This window comes from Melanostigma gelatinosum, assembly GCF_949748355.1.
Source record: "Melanostigma gelatinosum genome assembly, chromosome: 10".
NCBI lineage: Eukaryota > Metazoa > Chordata > Actinopteri > Perciformes > Zoarcidae > Melanostigma > Melanostigma gelatinosum.
Window position 1 is genome coordinate 14,771,837 of NC_136643.1, and position 15,982 is coordinate 14,787,818.

The window sequence follows — 15,982 nt, forward strand, 5'->3', positions numbered from 1 at the left end:
TTTTATTCTACTTTGTGGCATGGGTATCCTGTGCAGGCAGCAAGAGCAGAACCCATATGCAACAGTGTGCCGCACAGGAGAAAAAGTGAATGCATTGTGAATGGTAACATCGGACAATGCTGCATTTTGAAACGGGCATGTCAGTATTTGCTGTAGCCTAGGTGTAGATGTCGCATGAGGGCAATGCGCTTTTGTAAGCTACGGTCTAACCTTCACCACAGAGATTCAAACGCTTTAACCTTGGATGCAGTAGGGAATATTAATACTTTATAGTCATCGATTATTCATTAAGTCGTGCCCCCCCCCCCCCCCCCCTCGTGAGGAAAAACAAAGCATTTCTCGTCCACTATGTTGAATTTGATCTTTTATTCATGCGTAAGGTGTCGTCGGGCGGTCATCTTTGTTTACAGAAAGTGTTCATCATAGCCGAGCGGCATTGTGAAAGAGATTAAAATACAGAATTAAAGGCAATAAGGACACACACATCGATTAAATACCCAAATAGTGTGGGATCGGCGTCAACCGCATGCCTGGTTCGGGTTTATTCCTCTAGGTTTGCCGTAATCAACAGGTTGAAAGTCCACGAGGATTTTTTTTTCCTGTCTGCCACCACCGCATATCCAGTTGAAGGGATGCGTCTCTCTGTACCCATTTTCTTTCTGCTGTGGGTTAAAGCCCTGACATTGAAAAATCTCAATTATTCTGTCCCGGAGGAGCAAGGACCTGGCACTGTTATAGGTAATATAGCAAAAGATGCCGGCTATGGGACCATGGAGAGGGGGAAAAAATCCAACTTTAGAGTACTGGAGAATTCTGCTCCACACCTGGTGGATGTTGACCCGGAGAGTGGACTAATCTTCACCAAACAAAGGATTGACAGGGAGACGTTATGCAGGCGCAACCCAAAGTGCCAGCTCTCTATGGAGGTGTTTGCCAACGACAAGGAAATATGCATGATCAAGATCGATATACAGGACATAAATGACAACTCGCCCAGTTTTCCTTCAGATCATGTTAATATTGATATTTCAGAAAATGCAGCTGCTGGGACACGCTTCCCCCTCACTATTGCACATGACTCAGATTCTGGGGAAAATGGGATAAAGACTTACCAGGTCACGAGAGATGATTACAATACATTTTCTTTGGATTTAAAAGTGAGGGGCGATGGGACTATATATCCAGAGCTGGTGGTTCAGAGGCCTCTGGATAGGGAGGATCAGAGTCATCACACCCTCCTCCTCACAGCAATTGATGGCGGGGAGTATCCAAGATCAGGCTCCATGCAAATCAACGTCAGAGTGACTGATTCGAATGACAATAGCCCAGTGTTTGAGAAATCCTCTTATGTGATTGAGATTCCAGAGAATTCACCTCCTGGAAAAGTACTCATAGATTTAAACGCCACTGACCAAGATGAGGGAAGCAACGGGCAGGTGGTCTATTCCTTCACTGGATATGCATCTGAGAGAATCCAAGATTTGTTCTCCATTGACTCCAATACTGGCATCATCAAGGTCCAGGGAGACATTGACTATGAGGAGAATCCAATCATAGAGTTTGATGTTCAAGCTAAGGATCTCGGGCCCAACCCGATACCGGGTCACTGTAAAATAACTGTCAAAGTGCTTGACAAAAATGACAACTCGCCAATAATAAGTTTTGTTTCTGTCCGGCAAGGAGCCATCAGTGAGGCAGCACCTCCAGAATCTGTCATAGCGCTGGTGAGAGTGACAGATAAAGACTCTGGCCGAAATGGTCAACTTCAGTGCAGGGTGCTGGGAAATGTACCCTTCAGACTGCAGGAGAACAATGATAATTTTTACACGCTGCTCACAGACAGACCCCTGGACAGGGAAATGAAAGATGAATACAATGTGACAATAGTGGCGAGAGACAATGGGATCCCGTCTTTGAACTACACTAAGTCGTTTACTGTGAAAATCTTGGATGAGAATGACAACGCACCCCGCTTTACAAAGACAGTGTATGTGCTACAGGTGCCTGAGAACAACATCCCGGGGGAATATTTGGGCTCTGTTCTGGCCCACGACCCAGATATAGGTCGAAATGGAACAGTGTCGTACTCCATTCTGCCATCGCACATAGGAGATGTTTCCGTGTACACCTATGTATCTGTCAATCCCACCAATGGAGCCATATATGCCTCACGCTCTTTCAATTACGAGCAAACAAAATCCTTTGAGTTCAAAGTTCAAGCTAAAGACGGAGGATCCCCTCACATGGAGAGCACTTCTATAGTACGGGTCAATGTTCTTGACGTCAACGACAATCTCCCAGTTATTATTCTACCCCTTCTGCAGAATGATACAGCTGAAATCACAGTGCCTAGAAATGTTGGTATTGGATACATCGTGGCTACAGTGAAAGCGGTGGACCATGACCACGGAGAAAGTGGACATTTGACCTATGAGATCACAGAGGGAAATGACGACCACCTGTTTGAGATGGATCCGGTGGGAGGGGAGGTCAGAACTTCTCATGCTCTTTGGGAAGAGGTCGCCCCAGCGGTTGAGCTGGTGGTGAAGGTAACTGACCATGGCAAGCCCCCCTTATCTGCCGTGGCTAAGCTGATCATTAAGGCAAACACAGAAACGACAGCAGGAGGGGGTTCCAGCGCGAGCGGGGAACAGCAGCAGTGGGATGTATCCCTGCCCCTCATAGTTACCCTCTGCATTATCTCTGTCATGCTCTTAGCAGTCATGACCGCCATCGCTGTCAAGTCCAAACATCAAGATAAGGAGACTGGGAATTATAACTGCCGCATGGCTGAGTACTCCAATCCTCCAGTGGGGAAAGGCAAAAAGAAAAGGATCAACAAGAGTGACATCATGCTGGTGCAGAGTGAGATGGAAGAGAGAGATTCTGCGAGCCGGATGAATGTGGTGAGCAGTCCTTCTCTCATCACTTCACCAATATGTTTTGACTACCAGAGTCCTCTGCCGCTCACACTGCCCAGGTCAGAGGTCATGTACCTGAAAACCACCCCAAACAGCCTGACAGTCCCCAGGGCAGGTTGCCACTCCAGCTTTGCCGGGCTTAGCACAGACACTCCAGCGAATAGGATGTCGGTGATACAGGTAAGGAGGATACTTCACTGTATTCTTTATCTGCCCTTTATTCTCGCTTATCTGCTTTGCCATACAAATCTGACAAAAGAAAGGTAATCGACTGAAAAAGAGAAACTCTGTCACTGTGAGCAGACATCATTATTTTCACTTTTTCTTTCCCCGTTGTGAAATATTCTCAGAATCACATGGAAACTGAGCGTTTGAACATTTTTCTTGTGTTCTCAATGGCATTTTACTTGAGATACTTTCGTCCCTCTGCATTTGAGGAATTTGAATCATTTTAGAAATGACTCCAAGTCCTCTGCAAAATGATACAGGTGGCCCGCATAATCAGAAAGTCCTCTCAGTTAGATTTGCAAACAGCGTGAGTCTTGAACAAGGCTGCTGTGACCCTGCCAGATCCACTGCTATAGAGTGAAAACAAAACCCTGCCTGAAATGTGGGATTGGACAGGTGTTTGAGCAGCTTGTCCGATCACATTACTGAACCAATGTGCACCAGACAGCTAGATGCACACAGCATAACCTTACAATCGCATTTCTTTGCGCCCCACAAATATGGGCCAGATCCGCCCATCCGCATCCTGAATTGGCATGATAAGGCCATTAATAGGTCCAGCCTTGCCTTGTAGAGATGGCAGGGCTGTGCGCATGAGCCAGCTAACATGCTAATTTGACAGCATGGGCTTGTAGTGCTGTTTAGCGCAGCAGAATTATCTGTTGTAAACGATGTAAATATCTAGGACAGTCTCACAGACAGTCTCATTTGGAGACGATAACACAGATGACAAGGCCTGGCACTGTCACCAGTCACTAGGGTATGTGGGTGTGATCAACACAAACACATTATTCTCAAGATAGGGAAAAAGGATGCCGTTGACAGTGGCTAATGCTTTTCTCCCTTGCCTTGCCAAGGCAGCACATATGGTCACAATGGAGGGTTGTTCTTATAGTTCCATCATCACTGGCAGGTGCTCTATGGCTTTAATTGATATATTTCAGGTGCTATGACAAAGATATAAGAACATTCCTGTTTTTTGTGTCTGAATGTCATGTCAATGTTTACTATTGTGGAAAAATGCGACACAGTTTTAACTTGACAGATTCTAAATATTATTTTCCTCTCATTTCTAGACAGAGAATTTCCCCACAGAGCCCAATTATGCTGGCAGCAGGCAGCCATTTGTTCAAAGGTAAGAGCTTTCTCACCAAAGCTTCCTGACCAGTGCATTTAGCTTCTTCATCTTCGTATCAAGCCAGCTGACTATGGCTATCACACAGGAGCGCTCACGCAGAGGTAATGGCAACTCGTGTTTCTTTTTTTCTATCCTTCCATTCTGCTGCAGCTCAACATTTAAGGATGCAGAACGAGCAAGCCTCCGAGACAGTGGCCATGGTGATAGTGACCAGGCTGACAGTGACCAGGATACTAATAAAGGCTCACACTGCGACACGTCTGCTAGGGAGGCCCTCAAGATGAAAGCAACAGCGGTTAATGGCCAGCCTTTTGAGCAGGGTGAGTGGATGCACTCTCTTCCTGACATCTTGAAGATGTAACTTACTCTTGAAAGCTACTGCACATTTTGTAAACTTTATGCACTGAGAAGATGCTGCCCACTGGTGTTTAAGTGGAGGTCCACCAGCCACAAGCTGACAAATAGTTAACACAGAAGATGTACATCCACACTCTCATTAGATGCAGGTAGTGTTGCTCTGTACTGCTTTACATTGCAGACAGCCTGAGGTGTGTTGCAAAGATGACATGAAGGCACCAGAGTGGAAGGTAGATGCTAGTTTAAAAGGATAAAAGAATCCATTGGCTGAAGGTAGAATGTTCAAACATCGTGTGTCTGATTTTGCCATCAAACGAGCTCATATGCATGGCAACGTGTACCTCCGTCTGTGTCTCTTTTGATCACGTCATTATTTGAACTCAGGTTCGCCGCATGAATGTCTTGAATAACACAACAGAGGCAAGAAAGCACGATAGACACTTGCAGTGCAAAATGACAGGTATTGCTGGTGCAACATGTCAGTGTTTCCACCTTTTGCTTGAAAATATTTTTCTCAGTTATTATCGTTTTTTTGCGCTGGTTGCACTGTTTTGAGAGGAGCTTTGTTTTGCAACTGAAAATAGAAATGTTGAATTTTATTTCACAAATCTCAAACGATCCGCACTGCCAGGAGTATAATCATAGATGATTGTCAATCCGTTGCAACCTGGCTGACCTGATAGGGACTGATATATTTAGCTATTGTGGATATGAACTGAAAAAATGAAAGCAACTCTCACTGGTGAGATAAAAGATAATGGGGAACTTGAGTGTTTCTCATTTCCTTGTGTATGCCTTGCAAGAGAATGGCTTTGGTCATCAGGTCCCTATGCAGTACTTTCCACACCATTTACATTGCTATGAACTGTTTGTTTGTGGCATGCTCAGGAGGGCAGAGATAGAAACACTCTTGCGGCTGCCAGAAGGATGTGTGCGTCTCTCTCTATCTGTCTATCTCACTTTTGTGCATTTGTGTGTGTGTGTGTGTTTTCTTGCGAGGAATTATGGCAGACCGAACTTGACTCTGTGGGAGGTGTAAATTCAATCACAATTTTTTGCAGCACATTTCTGCATCTGATTCCGCCCCAGTTCTAAGGCCAATCATAGAGACAGACAGATATTGAAAGAGATGTTTTGTACATGCAAGACTGAATATTTACATTTGCAGTACAGACGCTTGCTTGAGGGGAATGCCAGTTAATTTAGAGACCTGCATTCGTCAGATAAGAGAAATGCAAAGAAGTGGGGCATAGCTTTTAATATTGATATGTCATGCTAATGCCTTCCTGTTTGCATGTGGGAAATGCAGTTCAAATAAAACGAATGGTTGGATTAAACAGTGTTCTCTTGGGGGGGTTGGCCAGTTGAACATTAAATGGTGTCACTGTCTGCTGAGTACAAGATGGGAGATCTACAGTACGCATAATGCCCTAGACCTGATCAGACAAAACATCACCCTCCAACCCACATACTCCTTCGTCTCTCGCTCACACACACATGCAGTTACATGTATTGAGCTACAAAGCCACTGCTTTTGCAGATACTGACAAGATAGCACTATTATCCAAAATGGAGACACCACAGAATGTTAGTTCCAAATGCACCAACACAAAGGCTTGTGGGTTAAGTAGTTTTGCTTTTATGTCTTTACCTTTACCATCCCTCTAGTCTCCTGGCTGCTTTGATACAGGTAATATATGCACCTGTGCAGCTTCCACCATCATGCACTCTGAATATGTATCACTCTCACAGACACCAGATGCACAGTGGGTATGTTGCTAGGCTCTCTCTGATTCTATTTATAATGGGCAGGCAATTTCTTTTGTTTTTTGAGACCATGGTATAGTGTTTCGCTCACAGTGGCCCATGCGATCACAGCTACTTTGTCACTTTGTCATGATTCTGTTATGTGAATATGTAAATGCAGTGGACTCTATAAAGCCATTGTATAACTCTGTCATTTCAGAGCTATTATTTAACATTTTTTTATTCAGGGATGAAATGAAAAATGGAAATGGAAAGACATTGCCCGGCACAATAGATGAAAGCACCGTCACTTCCTCATTATCTTCCGTCTGCATTTTGTTTTGAAACGATAGAAATGATGAAGCTACTGACAATGATACATGTATTTATTCATACATTGTTTAATGTTCTTAATAGCGTTTACACAAACTATATCATGTGATCACAAAGGTGTGATTATGACAGAAAAAAACAACACAAATCTTTATCTATTGTATGCATTAAATGTAAACATGCAGACATGATCCTTGAATTGCTCCTGGTTGTAGTGAGACAAATAGCACAATGACAACAAAAACGTATTGTGTTTTTTCTTAACCTTCTAAGCAGATACATACCCTCGCATCAGCATCATCTGCTAGCTCCTCTGCAGTAGTGATAGGTACCATGGAAATGAATTCAGCATCTACCTGCTTCGCCTCGCTTATGCTTATTGTTCTGGCCTCATGTATCCGGGAAAAAAAAATACTTTTCTCCATGGCGTTAGAAAAAAACCCCACAGAGAAACACAAATGGGGCACAGAGCTGTAATCTGGGGTGTTGCTTCAAAGCGTAGCAGTTACAATATGCAGGATCTGCGTTGTGGTTTTGCCATATCAAAGCCATCATTTAGTTCCCCCTTTTGATGTAAAATGCATTTTGAACTCAAATGTGTATTTTCTCTCTGTCTTAGTCCTTACAGAAATAGCACCAGGACGGTCTTTGCTAACAATTTAACAATGCAAGTTCACATAATATGTTACATGACGGAGGGGAAAATATATATAACCTTGCACCCTGCAAAAGAATATACACAAAGTATACCCAATAAACCGTGAACATATGGGAAAGGGAGAGAGCATATGTAGCCTATTGACCCGTTATGCTAAACCATAAGCACATTGCCTGCTTTACACAAAGTTTAAAAATCTAAAACACACTTTTTCCACATGATTACACACGGTTAAACACATAATTCAAAACTAGAACCCTGTGTGTGTTGTTTGCTGAACACTGACATTGAAAGATTACACTCAAATGATCAATCTCTTTCACCCAGAATGCACTTGTGAAAACACCTGTTACCAATTAGATCACGTAGAAATCAGACTTCGAACCCAATCAATAGAATTGAGGTTTGATTTCTGGGGTACATAACTAATGAAGGCCAATTAGAGGAAGTAATTGCAATATACTGTATTTTGTACAGTACAATTCAGTAATATATTAGTCATCTTCAGTTATATTTTAACACTACGAAATTTCCCCAAGACAATTATTACATTCATACAATATTTTTGAAATTCTGTATATGAGACATCTAATGCTAACTCTGGTTGATTTAGGAGACAGAAGGTTAGTAAAATAAACATCTGAATTTGTGTTTTGAAAGTTTTTTTGTTTTGTTCCATTAGTCTGAGAAAAGACATTTTATGGAACCAAAATAGCCCAAAATCCCAAAATGGACCAGTGCATGAAAGAGAATGTATTAACCTGCAGAGTCTCCAACCAGTAAATGTGTCTGATATTGTTAGGAGCATATGATTACTGGCAATAAACAAATTCGGTTTTTTCCCCATTGCATTTGTGTTTATAGTCTAATTTTAAAGCATGCTTCAAATGAAAATGCCAAAGACTCTAGATATGAGTGGTTACTACCGGTACATCAGTGTGTGGTTGGCATGCAGAAAGAGCTATTTCTTCGGTGTTTGTGTGTAAAACTGTGATGCAAGATGAACATTCTTAGAACAGTTTATATAGTTTGGAATGTAGTGTTTGCTTTTGCAAGAGATGCAAGATATTATTATTTTTTGTGGATATATTTTTGCTTTTTTGAGTGTAGAGTTCCGACAAAAAGGGCTTTAGTTTCAGAAATTGTGTTTTAGCAATTACAAAAAACTTTACTGTGCACATAAAAATATACATTATGTCATAAACAAATGACTGTAGTCCATAAAGGACATACGTGATACATATTTATTGGCAGAAAATTAAGAAATGCATTTTCCTCTAATGTTCTTAATGTAAGCATTCTTTGTTAAATATCTAAAACAGTTATGTTGTAAAATTAACAGCCCAATTTAGCTTGTTAATTGTCTTTCCAGTCATCAAATTTACTGTTCCATTTTGTCCTACGGCTGCAAGTGTCTGTGTGTGTGTGTGTGCATGGACTTCAGCAGCAGGATGTGATATTGGCGGTACTTTGCAGATGAGCTTGCCTTGCATGTGTGGCACATGGAGCTGGTTTTCACATCTCTTGGGGGTTGTGTAGCAGAGTCGGTATCTTTTTTTTTTGTGTTGTTGTTAGAACTTCCTCCAGCAAACCGGCCGAGGCGCGTCTGCGAGGAAGGTACTCGTGCCATTGAACAAAAGGAGCTCCCCACCTCCTCTTGGAAGAGTCTTGTCATGTGGAGCTTTCCCTCATTCCAGGATGATATTCTCGTCCTCATCGGGGTTGCGTTTGGAAAGGAGATTAATTGTTTCATTCACAGCAAGATAGAGAAGCCTTATTTATAGACCAAAGCCACGTGAGCTGATCAGTGGAGCATCAAGCCATGTTGTGAAAAACAAAAGTAAAACATGGGTTTGATATTTTGGTTGGAATTATTGGAGATGTATTTAAAAGAGAGGATTGAAGTGTTGATGTGTGACTGAGAACCTTTCATATTTTTTGGCAAAATTTTACCAAGAACACTTGGTTCCTGTGGGCAGAGAGTTGGTGATGTTGCAGATGTGGTGTATGTATTTTGTATGTGTATTACCGGCCCATTCGTTCATTTCGTTCATACAACAGGATTATAAAATTCATACTTTTTCTAAATGTATAACAAATTAAGGTAAACTGCCATTTACTATTCATTTACAACAACACATTTGACATGTTGTTTCATGCCTCTACATGCAAAATACCTCGATGCATCATTGTCAAATTAATTTTGATAGCGTAATGTAATTGACACCTTGATCATAACAGCGTGGAAATTGGCTCCTTCTATGTGTCGCTCTCCGTATTTCATGTCTACCTGGGTTAGATGTGGTATGAAATATAAAAGACTGAGTTACGGCACAAAGATAGAGCCTTACTCCTTGCTCCACTTTTTGCACTGACACTAATAAACAATTACTCCATGTTGCACAGTCCTGTGGCATTTGGCTTTTCACCATCAACTGCATCTGTAGTCTACTGCAGGCATGGAATAATCAGGGAACCACTGCAATCAACAAAAAGTTGTCAAGAAGAAAAGGTTGCATGTTTCTTTGCATCGGGCGACCCCTCGATTCGAAACTCTACTAGTGACACTGAGTTAATACTGACAATGACTCAGTTTAGATGAATTTAATCATGTTTCCACACATCCAAAAGTAGTTTGTATTCCTTGCTGCAAGAAAAACAACAACACAGTTTATAGTAAATAAGGTCCTCTTTTGGCAAGGACAGGTCACAATGTAGGTCCATGAATAAGAAGTGAAATGAAAAATGTGCACGGAACGCAAATGAGCTGCTGAGATATGCACCGGAGTCCCTCAAAGTAATTATAAGAATTACTAGAGGTCCAACTAATGAGTGTTTGTGCTACAAATGGAATTTCCAAGATCAGATTCAGATGTTGATCGGATTTTCACCCAATTTCTGAATATCCAAAATGAACACCTATAAATTCCCATCTAGAATTTGTGAAAAATACAAAAATCAGTTCTAACAACATTCCAACGAGCAACATTCTAACTACAGTTTGGTTTCTCACCACTTTCTGATCAGAAATGGTGAATATCATTGCTCATGCAAATTTCACAGTTGTTTTTATGTGTATTCAACACAAACTGCTGCTGGAAATGTAAACGAACAACAAATCATCTTCCTCTGCACCAGATGATATTTTCCAGGAAACGCCTACACAGGTTTTTGAGAATAGCCGAGGGAGAAGGTTTCATGGATAGATTGAAACACACGTTTGCTACATTGACCAGCATGACATATATATGACTCGCCATTTTAAGTCTGCATTGTTTGTGATGTCTAGAATATCAAAGCAAAATCTCCATAACATTGCTCAATTTGAACTCTCCCATAGATGTTGCAGGCTGCTGGTTCTTATTTTATTTTCCGGAAACATTCTAGTGATGCATACTAAATGACTTATATCAAGAAATATGTTGTTGCTAGGATTTTAAGCACAGTACTGGATTTTGTGTTTGTTCAAGTGTTATATTTTTGTCGCTCATCCTTCAAAATGTCATCTGCATTTCCTGCTAGGTTGTTTATTCTTACCCCAGCAGGGTCCAATAACAAATGTTTCACTGTTTTTGCAGAGCAAGACAAATCAGTCCACTGCACCGATGAATGTCGTGCACTGGGACATTCTGACAGATGCTGGATGCCAAAGTTACGGGTAGGAAGCCAAGCAGACAGCGCCGATAATCGCACCAACCTTTTCATCCCTGTGGGAATGGATGCCATGGTAGAGACAGAGATTTATGGCGCCATCAGCTGCAGCAGCAGAAAAACCCTCAGCACGTTTGGAAAGGAGCAGCGGGACAGTACAATCCTCGTGGCCAATGTCAAACCTTACTTAAAATCGCAGCGTGCACTAAGCCCACCGCTACAGGAGAGTCCATCTGTGCCCAGTAGTCCCACCAAGAGTAGTATGCCCCTGGACTTGGCCAACCAAGAGTCCAAAGAAGAGCGGGAGGGCGGTTCCGACAGCAGTGCCTATGGCCCTCCAGATGGCCAGTGCTCCCCACTGCACACCAAATTGGAGGAGCCCTCCTACCTGACCCGCGAGCTCCGGCCTAAGTCCCTGTCAAGCAGCCTCATTCACAGCTCTGTCATCAGCCAGGAGTGTGGGGGGTCCGATTGTGCTCTCGACCCACGGGACTCTGGCAACTGATCCCACTCGCTCTCACCTGCCGGGAGTGTGATGATAATATTACAGGTTAATGACCAAGAGGTGATTTATTTTGACCCCGTAAAGGTGTCCAGACACGCATTGTATAACCAAAAACCATCTGCTTTGTCTGTTTGTTTCTTTCTTTAGTTTGTGACTTGTCGTGTTTCGGTGAAATATGTGTCCTTGACTGCTGTGAAGGTTTGGGAAGAAAATCAGTGCTTACCTGACTTCAAGTGTTTTTATGGTGTACTGTACCTGTCAATTTAGATGTCTGTATTTTACCCATTTCAAGCTCCAATTTCGTGAGGCTGTGAAACAAATTGCTACTGTTAAGCTATTGAGTCCTGTCTGCTTTTGTACAGTGAAGCTGTCTGTCTCCATTTAGTGTTTAAGGAACATCTCTTTGAATATCACAGGCAACTGAAATACATATCAGTGACGTTAAATACAAAAGTGAAGTGTCTTATGAACTGTTAATGGTGGTGCAACAGGGAATGTCCCTTTTCATAAAACCATTTGAGGTTCCTAGAAAACAGTTTTTTAAGAAAGTATTTGTAATTTTATTGTCGTCCTCTGCAGTTTATGTGAAAATAAGCTGAGCTTACACGTGAATGTGGGCTACTGTACTTGTTGTGGATTTTATTAAATTTGTATACACTGTGTGCATGGAAGGCTTTTTTTTGTTTGGACTGGTGACAACTTTCAGAGCCGTCATGTTTTTATGTGAGAGAAGTGTGTTTCGTGTCTACAAGGTGCTTAAAGCTATGTCTGCAAATATGCCATCTTTAGCTATATGGTATACCAGCACATGTTATCTAGCTGTAGTCTAGATCTTAGTTAGGGGAACTTCAAAAAAAACAAAACACAGTCATTTTACACGGCTATTTATATTCAAAACGCAAATAAAATCCAACAAAACATGAGTTGACTTTCTCTGCTCAATGCTTTTATTGTGCATCATACGGTGGAGTTGCTGTCAGTTAATGTCTACGTGTGATTATAGGTTTATTTATGAATGTGTCTTGACAAATGACGAGACATGATCGAACAAAAAAAGAAAACGTTATCATTCAGCTGCAGCTAGCGGTTACAAACAAGAACTTAATGAACAAAGGGACATTTTGAATGATCCCTGTGAGTGAAAGTGGGTCATCTCAGCAGCAAAGGACTGAACAAATGAAAGGTTATCACAAGCAAATAAAGAAAGAATTATACAACAAATAAAAACACAGCATCTTCACTGAAGAAATTTCCACATGTCCATCATCTTTCATTAGATTTAAAAGACCTTTTTTTCTTTTTTTTTACACTTGGCTGCTTCGTATTCTTTAAAGCAGAAGACGGGGATATAATTGTTGCTGTGACCAGATTATTTTGGTTTAGAAAACCGGCACATATCCACTACATCTGCTCAACACAGTATACATAGACAGATTGAATGTAAACACGGATATACTGTATGTTTACCGGGATAGATCACTAAACTTAGGAATACTGGAAATGTAGAAGTGTTTGAATCTGCAAAATCATCACACAACACCTTCCTGTTTCTTTTACTTTAGTTTAGTTTCTCCATCTGGAGACGCTGACTTTTGTACCCCGGCTTGGTGAGCGGTTTGAGAATGTCTTGTTTTTCATGAGCTCTGGATAACAGAATCCTGTCATCTACTGAGAGCTGACTATAAGTACGACGCAGTTTCTCCTCAGGGAAAACACATTCATTTGGATTTTGATTTGCATTTGTGTTGGTGCTGGTATTGACACAATTCCAGACCTAGATGTCTCATCTCAGCAGGCAGCTCTGATGAGCTCATCTGCATAAGTTGAAATACTCTTTGAGAGGGAGATTGCGTGGGTCACAGCAACTCATCCCATTGAAATACAGACAGAAACATCACATCATTTTATCTGTATCAGTCCCAGGGTATCAGAGCACGGGGGATGAAGACAGGTGAGCAGAATGTCAAGTAGAAAAGGGTTGAACCATTTGCTGCAACACTCTTCTCCAATTTTTTTAACACATCACTGTTTTATAGCACAAGGAACTACAACAGGTTAAACTTCCACTTCTACCATAATTATGCAACGTTTGCTTTGAACCAAACCATTTCTTAATTAACGCTGTGCTACAGTACATATGCAAGTGCTGTGCTGTTGAGGGGAGCTGAATGCAGATTAAGGACTAGCTTGCAGTGTTGAATGAATATGACTTGTCTCTCAGCATGATTACAGTCACAGTGAAAGGGAATTACAGACAATGAATGAGATCTGTGTAATACCTCCATTCTTCTACATTTTACATACACAAATGATCTATTCGGATGAAAATGGAATAAGCAGTGTACCATTCAGTTGTGAAAGATTGACATGCTCACCCTGAGTACTTAAGCTTTTAATTCGATAATTCAATAACACAGCCGATTAAGAGCTCGTCTTCCACCTCCACCAAATGCTATGGGAGATGGTTCCACTTGGATGCAAACTGTTGGTGGGGAAACAACAGCAAACACAAAACACAAGCATGATTGAGGGTGCAGTTTTCATTTTTAACCGAGAGATGTCATTGTGCACAGCGTGCATGCCTTCGGGACAAATATATTTTAATGGGGCTTCTATGTTTATTTGCATGTTTGTTTTTAAGTGTAGAAAACAAACTTGCACATAAATAGCAAAAACGGTGGCCAATTAAGTAATGCAAATGTGACGCCTCTGACTTGACATAATGTTGAAGAGGTGTTGCTTTGAGAATCACATTGTACAGTATAATATATACAGTATAATACACATAGTTAATTAATTTAGTCAGTACTTCAGTAACGCATGCATTCATTTCTAATGACAAAATTGAAAATGTCCTTGAAACACTCACTGGTGTTAACATTTGTCTTACTCATTTTACATGAACATTGTCATACCATGATCCAACAGGGGAAACTAACAGGTAACAGGTTGATGTCATTTTCATGTGTCAAACATGACCTGCCTATGCATGTTAAGCATTTTATTACTCAATGTTTCCTCGACTAAATTCTTTCTTAACGTCACAAACACTTTTTTTAAAAAGTTTATATTGTGTATCACCACTACAACAATTCATATCTTGGGTCGAAAATGACCTATGTTTTGTCAATCAAACAAATCAAATCAATAGAATAGAAAAACAATTGCCGAAAAGGAAAATATTGAATTGCGGACCACTCCCCTCAAGGGTACTAGTACCTTTCTATAAGAAGGCCTTATCACGACTGTTAACTGACTGTGAACATACATCATTCTGTAAAGATGCAGTTCGATTGCAAGACAGATCTGAGAATAGAATATTTATATGTTTAAAAATGGAAGGGCATCTTCGAGGGCGCTGATCATGTTTCTTGCATCGTGATAGCGAAGAGGACACTTTATGTTTGATCTCCCAGCAGCATCCAGGAGGGCAATCATGCAGTGTTTTCTTTGAACATGGGTACAGCATTACATAAATTCATTTATGGACTCATAAATGAATACATTTCAAGTATGAATTGGTATTGAATTTGTATAATCAGAATTGCCGCAAAAACAATACATTTGGCGCAAGTTTGTTTTGTCTCTTTTTAAAAATCCGGTACAATTGACATTCATGTTTCAATATTTTGGGAAATATGCTTTTTGCATTCTTGCCAGAAATTCTCTATCGCAAAAAAATTAAGCTACAGCCAGCAATTGTTTAGCTTGGCTTAGCACAGAGACAAAGAAAGAGGGGGAAACAGCTAGCCTGAAAATAACAAAAATCACAAACACTAAAGCTTGCCAATGAACAATTTGTATCTCATTTGTTCGATTTGTACGAAGAGGTCAAAAGGTTATATGTGCAGAGCCAGGTTAGTTGTCCTTCCAGTCTTTTTTATGAGCCAAGCTAACTGGCTGCTGACTCTAGCTTCATATTTAGCATTCAAACATCAGAGCATGGTATCAATCTGCTCCTCAAACGTTTGGCAGGATTTCCTAAAATGTCAACCTAGTCAGAATCGTTTCAGGTTACTTGAATTACTGACAACTTATACATTGGTTTACCGGCATATTTTATCAATCAAACTGTGAGCTCAAAAATAACACAACAACAGAGTAAGCTGGTCAAAGGAGATGATTGTGAAACCCTCCTGAAGGGTTAAATTTCTACGGAGCACAGTGACATGGAAATAAATGTAAATGTCAACTTTCACTATTCAGTAATGATTTCCTTGATTTGAATTCAAAGCAGCACATTAAGACACGCGTGTGTGTTGAAACAACTGCAGTTTCACAATTTATTTCCCATTTGTGACTGTAGACAGACCTGACAGGGCAGGCTTTTAAAAATGCTGTCCTTTAAACATTGTTCTGCTCCCGAGTATGACACTGTTGACTGCATTTAGCTTTCATTCAGACCCGCAGGAATTAACACTCCTTTTATTGACCTCGTCTGACGG

General features: G+C 41.0%; 1 protein-coding gene across 1 annotated transcript; it reads left to right on the plus strand.

Annotated features, from left to right (window-relative positions):
* Positions 1 to 632: 632 nt before the first annotated feature.
* LOC306783705 (protocadherin-17-like) lies at positions 633 to 11,537 on the plus strand (the record flags this gene model as incomplete). Its single annotated transcript, XM_079277477.1, has 4 exons — positions 633 to 3,101; positions 4,226 to 4,284; positions 4,438 to 4,607; positions 10,960 to 11,537. 4 exons carry the CDS (start codon positions 633 to 635, stop codon positions 11,535 to 11,537), a joined length of 3,276 nt encoding a protein of 1,091 aa, XP_079133603.1.
* Between the last annotated feature and the right edge of the window lie 4,445 nt (positions 11,538 to 15,982).